Source organism: Ooceraea biroi, chromosome 11, assembly GCF_003672135.1.
Source record: "Ooceraea biroi isolate clonal line C1 chromosome 11, Obir_v5.4, whole genome shotgun sequence".
NCBI classification, from domain to species: Eukaryota; Metazoa; Arthropoda; class Insecta; order Hymenoptera; family Formicidae; genus Ooceraea; species Ooceraea biroi.
The window spans coordinates 7,253,745-7,269,217 of NC_039516.1; the positions used below are offsets into that span (position 1 = coordinate 7,253,745).

Here is a 15,473-nt window from a genome sequence, read left to right on the forward strand (position 1 = left end):
ATGAAGGGCGTGATACGTTACGAGTTGCTGCAACCAGAGGAAACAACTAATACCGAGTATTACCAACAACAACTCCTTCGTTTGAGCGACGAGTTAGAAGAGAAAAGACCGTTTACTGGTTCTGGAGCGCGGCACGTCATCCTGCAGCACGATAACGCTTGGCCGCATGCAAAAGAGGCAAAGGACACTATTTATTTGTTAGGCTGGGAAGTTCTGCCTCATGCGGCTTATTCACCGGATCTAGCGCCTTCGGATTACCATCTATTCCGATCGCTGCAACAGCATCTAGCTGATGAACACTTTAAGAGCGTGGAAGAAGTCCGAAAATGCATCGACGCTTTCATCGCCTCAAAATCGCCGTCCTTTTTTCGAGAAGGGATTTGTCAGCTACCCGAAAGATGGAAAAAAGTAATAGAAAATGATGGCGAATATTTCGAAGATTGACAAGTATTTATTATTTTTTTGTAAATAAAGGCTCAAACACTTCAAAAAGAGCACCGAATAATAATATAAAAAGAAATCAATGTTTATTCTCCGAGTTTATATGTATATTTTATCTTTAATTAATGAAAAATATTAATCTATTAATAAAAATCCTTGCTTTTATTTAACTTAGTGTTAGTTTTTAGTTCTTTTACAATAATTTTTATAATAAGAAGAAGGTACGCTCTTTTTCAACAGTATTTATAATTACCTTATATCTCTTTATACAGATACTTGATTTTATTTAAACCTTTTTACTGAACCATCTGTTGAAATCGAGTCTCAGTAATAATCGTGTCAAATGTTCTCCACTGGGTTGAGCACGTACTCTGTTTAATGTCTTTGTTAACCAATCCATTACACAATCGAGCGTTTCACATAATGTTTTGAGTTCTTCCTTCTCTGTTAAGAGCAAATTACCGACTTCCCACATGGATGCTTGTAAGATAAAATCATCGCACAATCTTAACAAAAGATGTATCAACTTGTTCACCTGTGAAAATATAAATATTTGAGTATTTCAGACCTACAAAACAAATTTTTATTTATACATTCCTCCGCCAATTTAGAATTTAATATAGATTTTTTTTCTGTACAAGGATATAAGGCACAGTTAATAACTCTTTATTTCTAATCGGGTGGAAGCTAAAACTGTTCACTAGAGTTAAATTAAAAAACATTAACAATTTTAATTACATTTTTCTTCAATTGCTTTAGATGATATAAAGATAAGATTCCAGAGTAGACAAAGTATTAATATATGAGAAGATGTACAGATACAGTATAAATCACAGCTGCTATAATTTTGCGTTTAAGGTGGTTCTCTGATGGGACTTACAGGATTTTTTTTCCCTGCTCCGCTGCCTAATAGAAACGTTTGTGACATGACATTGGCTAAGAATACAGAATGCGCTTTCTGTATATCTTCGAAATTCTGTGTATTTCTCATACTTGCTTCCATTGCAGTATACTGACTTTCCACCACATCCACTTGCAAATAATACTGCAAGTTATCGATAATAAAAACTAAGTTATTTCTTAACTGGATCACGCCGATGTCACTGCAATTGGAAACATTGTGAAACATAGTCATTTATTAGTTGATCACTTATTAGTAATGTTTTGTTTATATGTAAATATAATTTACATATTTTTGTGGTGCATGTGGTTGCTCCAGAGATTCCACAAGTCTATCTGCGTCTTCTTAACTCTCAACAAAAAGCGGAACAAAGTATTGTAATCGTTCAACGAGGCTGGACTAAACAACAAATGCAATGGCCACACAACTTTGTATTTCAGTATGATCATGCCCCAACCGCGTTTTTCTAAAACGAAAAGCAATCCAAATTTTAATTAAACATCTTAGACAAGGTGTAATTATAATAATAATAACGTGATAAGACAAATTACACACCGTTAGGATCTCGTTTTTCGTTATCGAGAAAATCGGCGGTGTCCATCGTATCAACATTCTCATTCTCGGAGGATGGTACGGGCACCACGAAATTAAAACTATCGATAGCGCTTTCATCGTTTAGATGCATTTTTCTGAGTGCTATTTGAAACGCGAGATTAATATCTCTAGACGTGTGACTCGTTGGTGTCTTATTTAGGATGTGTGCTGTAAGCTTGATGAATTCCAAGAACAAATCACCGCGTCCCATGAGAAAAAATTCCTTCACCAGCTTGAGCCGTTGCATTAACTGCGCTTCTTCGACGGCAACGTGCCACAGAAGTTTCGTTACACATTGTTTCAATTCGTTAATCGTACGGTCGAATTCGACGATGTTGAAAGTGAGCTTTGCCTGAAGATTTTGAAGTTTCCTGAAGTATTCGTATTCCTTGTTGCCCCACACAGAACTTCCCGTCTTAGACATCATGCTGAAATCTAAAGTACATTTATTTTTACCTAACTGTATTTCTTATATATTATATTATTTAAGGAATTCAACCGTTTTGTTTTTGTAAAAATCACCTTTCTTTTGTCTCGGATCATTTCCAAACATAATGACGGTTTGACCGATGGTCAGGATTTTGTTTGCCAGGGATGGCCTGATATAGGATGGAAGCATGTCTATCTGAATGTTATAATCCCACATATCGACGTCAAATTTTTTGTTACCCATCGATTCGCGTCTATCGATATCGGTTTTTCCATCCTCGTTCATTAAATCAACACTTTTCTCACAATCCGCTTTTTGTATGAAGAACTCCTTATGGACGTCCTCCAGATGCCCATACAAAAGCCAGCTTGTTAAGTGCTTGTAGAAAACAACGTGAACAGAGTGCGCCATCCTGAAAGCAGCTAACTGAGAATTATAATGTTAACTTAATGAAATGAAACTTGTAACGAGTTATTTCTTTACAATTCCAGACTGGAGTTGATTTCAGGTATACCAGTATGCATCTGCTGATGTAAGCATTGCAGCAATTTACAACCATGCAGCTTCTGTGTACGAATCTAGAGCACAAAGGAAATTATTAAATTGATTCATGTTAAATCAATATTTATAAAATAATCTTAATTTCTGCTTTTTATCTTTTTTCTTTATATATTTATATTTTCTAACAATAGTTTACTGAGCACAGTAAGTTATAAAAATATGCTTTATATCATCTAAATTTTCACTATAAATGATGCATATATATATAATGCATGTGTATACACACACACACACACACAAAGTGCAAGATGGAATTAGATAATGCAATGACAAATTACAGCAATGAAACAATTAATTATAATAAATAATTTAAATAAAGTAATATTATATCCATAATACAATTTGTGCAAACTTCTTTTTTTTGTAAAAATGCAGTTACCTCGCGAATGATAGAATGCAAAACGGAGAATAAACAAGTGTATTTTTCAATACTGCAAAGAATGAACGACAGGGAAGTATGCCTGTCGTTTAAGACTGTACTCTCCAACTCAACTACTTCTTCACGAAATGGTTCCAGTGCTTGATCCATTCCATCGCACAAAGCATGTATATATAAGCCAGATGTTATGTCATCTGTAAAATAAAAGACAGTTGAATTGAGTATGAAATCATTACATGGCTAGTATCAGATTTTTTCTGAATATCACAGAAACCTTTTGTATCCTCAACGCATACTGCATGTATAAAATTTCGTACGACATTGCATTCCTTTGCAATGTTCAGTATTTTATTGACTAATGCTCGTTCTCCAGGATGTAAATACTTATCAAGATCTATAGACTAAAAGAGAAATTGATAATCAAGATAACATTCAGTTAGCTAGCTCCGTATATATTATTTTCAGGTATATTTTATGTATTTAATTTTCGCTAAGATGTAACGTTATAACTTAATGTTATTATATAACACACTTACATCTGTCTCTATCACCTGCGATACACTGGTTGAGCATCCCCAAAGTGACAACAAGATCTCATGCAACATTGTCAAAATCAAATAGCTAGTGAATAATAAACATACGCATTAGACAATGTTTAATTTATTAAATTAGTACAATTGGAGATTACACAATGTAACAAATATTTGTGCTTGTACTGCGCAAGTTAATTATCTCTTGTCAGTCTAAATACAATGTGTCATAAATAATACGGTATAAAAAATATACGCACTTTAATCACAACATTTAATTCTTCAAATCCTTTCTACTATCTCTTCAGCAATTGTCATTATAGTTTCAGATAATAACAAGAGCTTGAAGTTTAAATTAGATCTTTGACATCTTCGACAACACACTGCACAGCGGTACAGCGCACGCACATATTACGGCTACGGGCCAACAACTCACAAGAGTTGCCGCGATTCAAAACATAGCGGTACACTAGCGCCCTCGCAGCAATATTGCGATTGCGGCTAAAGTAAAACAGAATAACCTATAATCGACGAGATATTTATCTTACATTAGAAATACATTAAACATATTGTTGCAATTTGATGTTCTCTTTCGATTAACATATTTTACAGTTTATTTCTCTGCCTGAAAAATTATTACGATTAATTCACTATTTCGATACTCTCGATACATCGAGAATCGCATGTAGTTCTCGATAAGGGTTGTCCTCTCCGTCATTAGGAAAAAGAAACAATACTTTCCAAGTTTCCAGTATTTACTGTACGAGTAACAGCAGACATGGCTTCAACTTGTCAAAGTTCTTGCTCAAATGCTGAATATTTACTCGGCCAATTAAATACAGCAAGACGAGAGATTAATAATTTGAGGTATATTTCTTTAATAAATTCTCATTTTTTCTTATATATAATATTATATATGATATTAATATGCTTTTTACAGTTAATTTCTTTACTCGTAGCTTTCATTATATGAATATTTATTATATTCGTATAATTTTGCACAATTGGCATAAAATAGCTATCTCTATGAACATTGTAATCATAATGTGTCGATCACATAAGTGACTCCAAAGTTAGATGTATAAGTAATTTAAATATTAAATGACTCCATTTAATTCTAAGATGAATGAGAGTTATGAAATAATGTTAATTAACAAGATAATGAAACATAATTCGATAAGCTGATTTTCCACAAAAATGGTAATGAGAAAAGTTTTTTTGAGAGAAACTCTGATTTAATTACAGACAACAAGTGAAAAGTTTAAGGTATATATTTGATAAGGATGTTGATAATATTAAACGTCTCTTGGAATTACAAAGATCTGGGGAAGGTCTTTCGCAGTCTATAATCACATCTTCGAAAGAAGCCAAGCCTGGTACAAGTGAAGATCAAGACATTCTCAAGTTAAAACCTATCGGTATAATTTCTACTTGGTTTCCCAATAAGAGAGCAACTCCACGGCAACCTGGAATATGTGGAAAAGTACCAGGAAAACTAACACTTTACAACTCCATATTTACAAATCCGGATCATGCTTTACAGGGCCTACAGGATTTCTCCCATATGTGGTAAGATGCGTGCGCAATATGAATTTATAAAAAAAATTTTTGACGTTGCTGATAAAGTAACAAGTAATGCCTTTTTTCCTCTTCCAACAGGATTTTGTTTTACTTTCATAGAAATGACTCGACGCACGTACGTGCAAAGGTAGCACCACCAAGATTAAACGGAATAAGAACGGGCGTGTTTTCTACGCGTTCGCCACATCGACCATGCCCTATCGGCCTAAGCTTAGTAAAAATTTTAAAGATTGAAAATCACACGATATATTTTGAGGGTGTTGACATGGTTAATCAGACTCCTGTCTTAGACATAAAACCGTACATTCCACAGTACGATAGCCCGTTACACATAGAGAAATTGAGTAACAGACCAAGAGAGAATAATGTAAACACCTCAGACATGTTCCACGATATAGAAGAAGTCCGCGATTTAAGCGAGGGTCAGTCACTCGATTCTTTTAATGACGATATCAACGACGACGAACAAGTTGAGCTTGACATTTCTCGAGACGAGGAGATAGCTTTCAGGCTTCAGGTAGAAGAATTTCAGACCTACCCAAGTCCTACCCTGGATAGTTATGATATTACTAGACAATCTTTTCAATCAGCAGAAGCTCGTGCTAATGCCGTTACTCCATTACAAAATGACAGTGATGTGGATTTTATAGATAGAGGCGCGTATCTTATTCGCGATAGATTGCTCGACACAAGCTCCGACTTGGATTCATCCGTTGAACATGATGCACTAGTGAGTGAATCACAGATGGACTCTATCAGAGATGTGAACAGCAGACTGCACCACGTAGCTATAAATGATCCGAGTAGTGTAAATCCAACATACGCAGAGAGCGATAACGATCCAAGTCGTATCCAAGCCGGAAATCAGACTTTACGCAATTCTAGACTGTTGGATGGGGCAGATGGCCCAAGCACGGTTTGCGGCACCAACATAGATTTAGTCAATCGTCACGTTTTACACGCGAGAATCGACAATTCACCTGTAAGGATGGGAGTACGCGAAGCACCAGACGGAGAGGAGGGGCTCGAATCTCAGAATTTGACGCCCTCGCGAACCTTGCCGGACATTCATGCCGCGACAGCTATGTCATCTGGACTGGTGAACGTAACGACCGAGAGCAACTTTTCCGAGATAAGAGTACCAGATTGGATCTCGCAACCCCGTACAGCGACGTTGTCAGTGATTTTCAATGAACGTGCTTTGGTGCAACTAAACGAGATTTTGGACGATAAAGTCGACGAACAGAAACAAGCGATAGAAAATGTACTTAGGGAAGATCCGAGATCGGTGTATTTAAGACAGAGATGGGGTAGTCAGTTTTACACATTTTTAATACACGACCTGCACATCACTTGTAGATTCGACGATAACAGAGGTATCGTTACTGTATTCCAAGTTCGGCATGCAGGTCGCACGTGCGATTGCGGTGAGCCCGAATGGCAATGCTTAGGACATTCTCCTTTGTCGTAATGTATATTTTACTGAATTTTAACCGAAGCATATCACATGTCGTAGGAAATACAAAATAGCGGAAAACCAAATCCTGTCATTGTGATTTAGTGCATACAAAACGAAAGAACGTAATTGTGATTTACTTCCATGTACTTTTGACTAGATATATATATATATATATCTTTCTTACAAAACGGTTTCGTGCTTTGTAATTGTCTAGCTAGATAGAATTATTTTTATTTCATCATAAAATGCAGTTGTAATTTAAACGAAATGGTTTATACATAACTTTAATGCATGCAAATGTATACAAGTTCCTATATTTTGTTATTATGTGCAATTAGTATGTACTATGTATACGGAATCTATACAAGGAATATTAATTAATTAGTGCTACGAGAAATCGCAAAAGATTTGACAACTATATTTTAAGTAATATCCAAAGTAATAAAAACTTCACATAAAATATCGTGAAATAATAACTTTTTTTTTTAATAAACGCATTATCCATACATGAGTATAGTAGAGTCCGCGCCTGCAGAAAATACCCATGGTTCAGTAGGATGAAATGTGACGTCCAAAATGCCAAAATCGTTATACGATTCATGATTACACAATCTTTTCAGGGGCACAATTAGGGCATTTTGTAAAAGATCGCTGCAAAACGAAATATGTTGCGCAATATTATAGACGCGATTAAAAAATAAGAAACGTATATAGGATACGAAGGTATCTTTCTTACTTGTAGACCATTCCATGAGACACAATGAGGCTTCTGTCGTCAGCTCCGGAAGCAAATAGCGGATATCGTTTATGAAACGCTACAGCGCGTACACCAGTTCCGTGTAATCGTAATGTTTGGTAGGGTTTACTACTTAAATCCAGATCAAACCAGTGCACCTTGCGATCGTACGTTGCTACCAAAATATTATCGCCCCCTACAAGTTAGCGTTATGATGACTGTAGGTATGAATGGAACATGTGCGAAATGTAAATAACTTAACAAATAATACGAAATACAGATACAACGTGAAAATTTAAAGAAATAAATTAGTATAGCTTACTGGGATGAATAGCCATTGTCGATATCCATTGCGAATTGCATAATAATTTCTTGATCATTTCCTGCTTTGTTACATCGTATATCCTTATGATTCTTTGTGTCTGAAAAGAGTAATATATGCATAACGTACTGACAATGAGACATTGTACATTTTCGATATTGTACATTTTTACTGCTAATACTTACTGCAACAATTAAATATGGTTTAATTGGATGGAACAAGACGCATTGTATCGATCCCTTTGACTTGTTAAAAGGCAACTGAGATTTTCGTCCCGACAACTTATTTATCAGAACTGATCTATTTTGTCCGTCTGGCATTACAGTAGCAAAATAATCTCCTTTTCCGTGCCACGTTACTTGTTTTACAGCTTGAAAATGATTTAAAATTATCCTGATTCCGTTAGACCAATGTTCCCCTTCCGCTTGCTGCCACTGTACTGCATGTAACACTCTACTATCCACTAAAAATGAAAGAATGAAATTTACATCACATTCCTTTTTAATCATATTTAAAAATATTTCTAATAATGAGCTTGAAGTTATCGATGTGTAACACAGCTGGATTATTCATACCTGTTTTATCACTTTCTGGTATTATTTTCAAAAGCTCATCGGTTTTGCTAATAACAACCTCGTTTTCAACTCCTGGATTTATTAAGAGAACCTTCTTGTCGGCAGCGACAGCTATCAGTGATACAGCTTCATTTGGACACCAGGCAACATTTTTAACAATACCACCGCAAGTTATTGTCTTCAAGCATCTGCCTGTATTTATCTCCCATACTATTAAAAGAATAAATCAATCGTTACCATCCACTTAATAATAATAATGATAATTTTGTATGATTTATAATATTAATGTTACTTTAATTGCTTCGCATTTAAAAATTATTACAGTTCCTTCCATACACATATGTATAATATAAAAACATATAAGCGTGTGAACAGCTTACTTTTCAGTGACATGTCATCTCCACCAGATGCAAGAAATTGTCCTTGTGGGTGTACGCTGATACTTCTGACCATATCTGTATGTCCTTTAAACATCATGTACAATGTTGTTGGGAATGGTTGCAGATCTTTCGGACTGGGCAATTGTGGAACCAAGGCCTCAGGCTCTATCGTTAGTTTCATTTTTAATGCCCTAGGACACAGATACAGATCCAAACATCTTTGAAATCTTTCCTTGATATACTTGGCATATGCGGGTACTTCTCGAAGAGAATTATATTTCTCTGGTATAAAATGTAACTTCCTCTTCCAAGGTGTTACTTTCAATTTATTCCATTCTTTAAGTTCCTTCTTGTCGAATAAATATTCTGGCGGAGGATTATAGCTCTCTGCATGGCCAGGTAAATGTCGTTTCGGCGCTGGGATATGTTTATGGATTCTACGCATTTCCTCTGCCTGATCGTCGGATTGCCACAACATATAAAATTGTGGCCCTTCAGTCTTCTCTCTTTCCTTTTGCATTTTAGCAGTCGATTTTATCCAACCCATCTTGAGTGCGTGTACTAATTTCGACACTTTTCTAGCTTCCATTTTAGATGGCAGGAAGGAACGTTTATGTTCCGGAAATTTACGAAGCGGTGTTTTCATTACTTCAGAAGTGAACCAGTCCACCCATGGCTGTAAATGTATAATTCAAGTAGCTTTATACTTATACATAATTTGCGATAATTTCTTTAATTTTTAATTAGCATTAATTTAACTTACCGCATACTCATCAAATTGAACATCAGGTACTTTTTGCTTTTGGATTCTCACAATTAAATCGATATCTTCGTTGCTCAGTACAACATCCTGACCAGTTTGCGAGTCTTTTATAGTTCTCCAGAAATCGGGATCTTCCATTCTTTTCAAAAAGTTATCCAATTCATCACCTTTCTTAGGTTTCAAAATTTTATCACCTTCCCAGTTATAACCAATATGGTCATATTCATCGTACCACTTCATTGGTATTTTTCCAACTGTGTTGCGAGTGTCTTCTTCGTCAGAACTATCATATTTGTATTCATCTTCGTTATTCGTATCGCTGGATGTATTCTTGGTCTGTACTTTGTTGCGTTTTGTTGTGTCATCTTTAGACGCTTCTGCACTCATGGAACTCTTATCATTCTTTGACTTATTCATTGCTACTTCCTTTTCTGTTTTCCTTTTTTCCTTGCTTGTCAAAAGCTCTTTATTATTATTCTTAATCTTTGATTTACTCTTATTTTCTTCTAATTTACTTTGTAAATTATCTGTTGTTTCTTCAGGAGAGCTATCGCTGCTTGAATGAACGCTCTCTGAATCTCCATTGCTGATGGATTCATAATCGGATTCAAATTCAAGTTCACTATCATCAGATTGAAAAACAACGGAATCCCTTTCTGTATCTGACTCAGGTATGTCTATGTCTTTTTCTATCTCTTCGTCTGTACTATCTTCATTGTTGAACTGAGCTACTAATAAATCCTCAATAGCAGAATCCTAAAAATATACCAGTTTTATTACATATTATTATAATGTATGTTAATAATTAAACTTTTATTCTAGATTAAATGCATGCGACAAAAAAAGGTATATTAAAACATTTAACAATATAAGGATAAATAATACCTCATCAGATAAATGTATATCTTTCTCAGTTTTTCTTTCTATTTCCTCTTTTTCAGATGTCAAATTAACCAGTTTCCTCTTTGAGACCTTTCTCTTACTCATTTTCTTTAATATTTAATAATATACACGTTGAAAGAAGTTACACAAGTGCAATCGCTAACCTATATCACTCCCTTCTTTAAAACATGTGCTAACCAGTGCCACTACTGCCACTAGTCCAGAGCTCCAGAGTGAGGAAAGACTACTAAAGGCCGGTATTCATATTTTATATTTTATGCTTTTATTTTGTTTCAGATAGTCCATAGCCAATAAAATGATCCATATAGCATCTGCAGATGAACATAAGACTGTTGCTTTGCTAGAAAAACATAAAATGTAAATCTAACGTAGTTTTGTATTGCGGTCCAGTTGCCGTTTCAAATGCTTCAGAATACTTTCTATCCTTTTTCATCTTTTAAATAAAAAGAAGGAAAGAAAGTGTTTCGAAGCATTTGTAGCGCTAAGTGGAGCTTAAGTTTAGCTCCAAATCTAGAGTTTATTTTAAGTAATGGCGTCTCATCTATCTTCGTAACGTGAGTCGCGGTCAGCACCGAAGACTGACAACTGTCAAATGACAATCGTATTTGAGAAATTACGTTCGCGCGGTTAAGAAATGGCAGCGGAAATAAAGCCAACCACGAGAGTAAATCACGACAAATTCAGCAGCAGCCGCAAGCCGGTCTTGCTGTCGAAATTGGAAGGCTGCAGTGACGACGTTAATGCCGCTATCATTATCCCACGAGAAGAGGGTGTAATCAGTGTTTGCGATGACAGGTACTCGTTTCGCAGAAATCCTCTGCAACTATATTCCCAATATGTGACAATCTTCCGTGCTTTTCTCGACATACTTCTCACGTTAATTTTGTCTCGATATTAAAATTGTGCACAATTCTGTAACTATGCGGACACACCTTGAATCATGGACTTTACTGTCTTACACTCATATCGTGATATCTGTGGAAAATATGAGTATTGTGATAAATTTAAAGAGACCACACAATAATTGTCAGACGGATAATACATAACAATAAATTTTATGTGTCTTTTCCAAAAATATATATGTCTCTTGTTATAAAAAGTATAATTAATTCTTATCATATAGATAATAAAAAAAACAAGACTATAACATACAAGAGTAGATTCTGATAAGCTTCTATATCTTCTGATAAGTCTTTCTATGTACATGGTTCTATTAGTTATTATCAATAATTTAAGGTTTTTTTAAATATATTGATTTTTATAAAATTTAATTTTAAATTTTGCTTTTATTTCCTTTTCATAGGACAGTTAGAGTATGGCTAAAGCGAGATTCTGGCCATTATTGGCCTAGCATTTGTCAATATATGCCAGCAAGTGCTACTTCCATGCATTATTGTGTAGAAACCAGGCAATTGTTTGTTGGCTTGGATAACGGAAGTATAAATGTATGTTAGATTACTTTTACTTTTATTAGAATTACATGATACACTGTGAAATATTAAACTTGCAAATTATAGGAATTTATTTTGGAACAAGATTACAATCGAATGACAGCTATGCGTGATTACCTGGCGCATCAAGGAAGAGTTACAGGGATTGTTCTTGCACCGGAATCTGAATGGGTCTTGAGTATAGGTCGCGACAAATTATTTCAATTACACAGTTCTGAGACAGGACAAAAGCTAGGATCATATCAAACAGACGCGTGGTATACCGCCCTGCAGTATCCTTTCACAAAATCTAGCTTTGTAAATAAAATACATTTCTATGAAGCAACTTTTAATACATTTTACGTAAGAATCTTAACTAGCATGCACACAGATTTGATTCTCAGTCGAAACATGCCTTTGTGGGAGATTACTCTGGACAGATAGCAATGTTGAAGCTGGACAATAATGGTGTTAACTTCATTACTACGTTAAAAGCACATACAGGAAGTATTCATACGTTGGCATGGGATACTGAAAAACAGTTACTATTTTCCGGAAGTTTTGATCAGAGCATTATTGTCTGGGATATTGGAGGTCGTCAAGGCACCGCTTATGAACTTCAAGGACATCAGTAAGTTTGTGCATAAGAATAATTGTATATTAGAAATATCTTATTTTTATTATCACATTTGAAATTGTTGCAGCAATAAAGTAACAGCGTTATGTTACGCAAGCGCCGATCGTTTATTATTGTCTGGAGGCGAGGATGGTGTAATCGTCTGCTGGAATATGGAAGCAAATAGAAAGGAAACTGCAACGTGGGTCGAGTCCGACATATGTCAGGTATATATAGAAAATAAAAATGTGTTTTGTTTTGTGTGTGTACGTTTGTGCAAAGTGATTTTCAAAATTACTTGAAAATCATACCGAGTTTGCAACATTATATTCTAAAATACATAATATAATAAATATATAATTAATAAAATTAGGCATGTGGAAGACCCTTCTTCTGGAACATAAAAGCAATGATGGATCAACGACAATTGGGACTGAGACAGCACCATTGTCGCTATTGCGGTCGCGCGTTGTGTGGACACTGCACATCGCAGCGCATACCGATACCAGCAATGGGTTTCGAGTTCGAAGTAAGAGTCTGCGATCAGTGTCATATACAACTGAAATCCGAGAAGTAAGTTGAAACTTTCGCTTAGAATGTTTTGCAGAGAAGCAAACATAATCCAATTATTCGTTCTCGGTTTATCCAGTCAGTCGTCCATGGCGTCCTTCCACGATGCCAAGCACAGCGTCGTTGGGATGGATTTGGACGTCGCCAGGCGAAGATTGTTGACCATCGGCCAAGATCGCGTTATTAAGATTTGGGATGTATCCGCACTCTTTCAGTGAATTTCACGTACGTACACGTCAATGATCGAAGTTGATGCGAATCAAATTACAGAGGTATCGTCGTAACCAGGAGAATACTCTGGAACCTATTTTTGTGATTGTGTGTAACTATGTCCAATGGAGAGTATGTTACATAACGGCGTATCGCTCCCGTTAGGACATTACGATAAACCAATCGGTGATAACTGTAGCATGCTTAATCCATATATATATATATATATATATATATATATATATATTTTCCTCATGAAACATCAATATTAATTCGCAAGATATCAGCGCCAAGTATATTAATTCACTGGAATTCTTTTTAAAACTATCCTATCATATCTGATTACGCGTACACGATAGGCTTTGAGTGTACGTAAAAGATACGAAGCTCTTTTTTGGCTTAAATTATATTACTAGCCACAATGCAGATATAATTACGCATATTACATTTATGCAAGTATTGTAGTAAATTGGGAGACATATGTCTCAAGTTGAAGTGAATCGTTTATTTTTCAAATTTTTAAATGATTGTTATATACTGCATTCACCTGCGTTAAACAATTATTGTTAAATTTCAAAATCTTTAACATTATTATTCACTTACTATGTTTCTACTATATTTCCGAAAAAAACAATCATAAGAGTCTAGTAGTCAGCGCTCGACGGTAGTATAAGGATCAACTATTTTATGTATTTCATCTAATATTTGATAAAAATAGCTAAAATATATTGAAAATTACAATTTTATTTCGTTGCAACAATACTTCTTCTTATTAAACTACTAGTAATTTTTACACACAAATTTCCAACTATAAATATTCTTAATTACTGTTTTTGCATTAACTCGCAGATAAAAAAGATAGCGACATACCTTGTACTAAGTCCTAGTCCTATTTGTTACATAACTCATGATTATTTAATATTATTATATCGTGTTATGAAAACGAGCTGGACAAGAGAGTACCCATTGCTAATAAAACTGTGGCTACTCTGTTGACTATCAGAGTTTTCCCAAGTACAATAAATAGGTACAAGTTATGCAAAACTAATTCACCCAAACGTAACGATTTCTTATATTTTATTCTGATGAAATCATATGATTTATTTCCTCGAGTAAATAATGTTACTTTTATCGCAGTGGTTTCGTCGTAGAACTGCAGGCTGATAACGATTTTCAGTGATTGTGAAATGTAAAAGTGAAAGCTGTTGATGACGGTAAAAAAAGGATATCGTAGTGATAACGAGCTTCCATAGAATTTAAAGTATCTGTAGATAAATAGCTTTTATAATGCCGTTTAAAAGCTACTTCACGTACACCACCACGAGGGATGCAGTTGTTTTATCGGTTCTTTCCATCCTCAGTCGATGTATATAAAATGCATATCTTGTACCTGAAAATACGTCTAACTATTCTATGGCGACACCGTCAATGTGATTCCTGCACTGCGGTTCTTCAACAGACAATTGCTGTAGGGGAGATCATCCTTGTTATCAGAATGCATACAGATTTATTCGCAGGATAAATCCTTGCATTTTGAGTAGCAGGACAGTGCGAATGTAATTCGCACGGTCCAGAAAAACTACACGTTAGATACAAGTGTACCATTTTTAAGCTCGATTAGAAAATACTATACGACAAGTATCTATCGCATTTTTGTATGTTTTGCTAAAAAAATGTATGTATATCACCTATATGAAACACGTGTGTATATATACACGCACACATACGTACACGTACACGGACACATGCTTCTTATTATAAACGTTAACGTCGTTACACGACCAAGCAATCACGCGAACGATTATCCATTCATAATAGTATGCGTAAAGAGATAAACCATCAAATGTTAACAATGCGCTACATCGTCGCCACATCGTTATCGCGAGACACGGTATACGTGTAACTTACGAAGAATGTGTAAAAATAAGCGACAGAAAGCTATATATGTGTATGTATCGCATTCACGTATCGTCGGATTGATATAAATGAAAATATATTTTCAATGTAAAACGACCGCACGACCTTGTCTTCGATATCTCTTTATTCCACGAGAGCGATCAAGATCCAACTGATAAGTTGCTCAAAATCGTAA

General features: G+C 35.2%; 4 protein-coding genes across 5 annotated transcripts; 2 read left to right on the forward strand and 2 right to left on the reverse strand.

Annotated features, from left to right (window-relative positions):
• Positions 1-257: 257 nt before the first annotated feature.
• LOC105275809 (gamma-tubulin complex component 4) lies at positions 258-4,247 on the reverse strand. 2 transcript variants are annotated; one of them, XM_026973512.1, is made up of 11 exons: positions 4,097-4,247; positions 3,843-3,927; positions 3,581-3,707; positions 3,307-3,500; positions 2,850-2,944; positions 2,459-2,778; positions 1,898-2,371; positions 1,631-1,808; positions 1,322-1,544; positions 695-976; positions 258-387 (listed from the first exon to the last, which is right to left on the reverse strand). In XM_026973512.1, exons 2-10 carry the CDS (start codon positions 3,909-3,911, stop codon positions 728-730), a joined length of 1,929 nt encoding a protein of 642 aa, XP_026829313.1. In that variant the 5' UTR covers positions 3,912-3,927; positions 4,097-4,247; the 3' UTR covers positions 258-387; positions 695-727. The 2 variants fall into 2 exon arrangements, with proteins under 2 accessions (XP_026829313.1, XP_011331224.1); XM_011332922.3 differs by lacking the exon at positions 258-387 and having other exon boundaries at positions 583-976.
• A 209-nt stretch (positions 4,248-4,456) lies between these two features.
• On the forward strand, positions 4,457-7,331 carry LOC105275810 (tRNA (adenine(37)-N6)-methyltransferase). The gene is made up of 3 exons (XM_011332924.3): positions 4,457-4,703; positions 5,082-5,405; positions 5,496-7,331. Exons 1-3 carry the CDS (start codon positions 4,615-4,617, stop codon positions 6,886-6,888), a joined length of 1,806 nt encoding a protein of 601 aa, XP_011331226.2. The 5' UTR covers positions 4,457-4,614; the 3' UTR covers positions 6,889-7,331.
• LOC105275811 (ribosome biogenesis protein BOP1 homolog) lies at positions 7,274-10,868 on the reverse strand. Its single transcript, XM_011332925.3, has 8 exons — positions 10,538-10,868; positions 9,653-10,408; positions 8,890-9,565; positions 8,510-8,719; positions 8,120-8,397; positions 7,935-8,034; positions 7,613-7,808; positions 7,274-7,527 (listed from the first exon to the last, which is right to left on the reverse strand). Exons 1-8 carry the CDS (start codon positions 10,637-10,639, stop codon positions 7,374-7,376), a joined length of 2,472 nt encoding a protein of 823 aa, XP_011331227.1. The 5' UTR covers positions 10,640-10,868; the 3' UTR covers positions 7,274-7,373.
• Positions 10,869-11,081: 213 nt separating this feature from the next.
• On the forward strand, positions 11,082-15,396 carry LOC105275808 (WD repeat and FYVE domain-containing protein 2). The gene is made up of 7 exons (XM_011332921.3): positions 11,082-11,350; positions 11,859-12,000; positions 12,073-12,278; positions 12,377-12,616; positions 12,690-12,828; positions 12,975-13,174; positions 13,251-15,396. The coding sequence occupies exons 1-7, from the start codon at positions 11,190-11,192 to the stop codon at positions 13,387-13,389; spliced, it is 1,227 nt and encodes a 408-aa protein (XP_011331223.1). The 5' UTR covers positions 11,082-11,189; the 3' UTR covers positions 13,390-15,396.
• The last annotated feature ends 77 nt before the right edge of the window (positions 15,397-15,473 follow it).

Bases quoted from the DNA above. Each gene is read 5' to 3' on its own strand.
- LOC105275809 (XM_026973512.1), bottom strand. From the start codon at position 3,911: ATGTTGCATGAGATCTTGTTGTCACTTTGGGGATGCTCAACCAGTGTA. The intron at 3,708-3,842 runs GTAAGTGTGTTA...TTTCTCTTTTAG, and splicing joins CGCAGGTGATAGAGACAGAT to TCTATAGATCTTGATAAGTA. The intron at 2,372-2,458 runs GTGATTTTTACA...AATGTACTTTAG, and splicing joins TGATCCGAGACAAAAGAAAG to ATTTCAGCATGATGTCTAAG.
- LOC105275810 (XM_011332924.3), top strand. From the start codon at position 4,615: ATGGCTTCAACTTGTCAAAGTTCTTGCTCAAATGCTGAATATTTACTC. The intron at 4,704-5,081 runs GTATATTTCTTT...ATTTAATTACAG, and splicing joins CGAGAGATTAATAATTTGAG to ACAACAAGTGAAAAGTTTAA. The intron at 5,406-5,495 runs GTAAGATGCGTG...CTCTTCCAACAG, and splicing joins CAGGATTTCTCCCATATGTG to GATTTTGTTTTACTTTCATA.
- LOC105275811 (XM_011332925.3), bottom strand. From the start codon at position 10,639: ATGAGTAAGAGAAAGGTCTCAAAGAGGAAACTGGTTAATTTGACATCT. The intron at 10,409-10,537 runs GTATTATTTATC...GTATATTTTTAG, and splicing joins ATATACATTTATCTGATGAG to GATTCTGCTATTGAGGATTT. The intron at 8,720-8,889 runs GTAAGCTGTTCA...TTCTTTTAATAG, and splicing joins AGATGACATGTCACTGAAAA to TATGGGAGATAAATACAGGC.
- LOC105275808 (XM_011332921.3), top strand. From the start codon at position 11,190: ATGGCAGCGGAAATAAAGCCAACCACGAGAGTAAATCACGACAAATTC. The intron at 12,279-12,376 runs GTATCCTTTCAC...GCATGCACACAG, and splicing joins GCGTGGTATACCGCCCTGCA to ATTTGATTCTCAGTCGAAAC. The intron at 12,617-12,689 runs GTAAGTTTGTGC...AAATTGTTGCAG, and splicing joins TATGAACTTCAAGGACATCA to CAATAAAGTAACAGCGTTAT.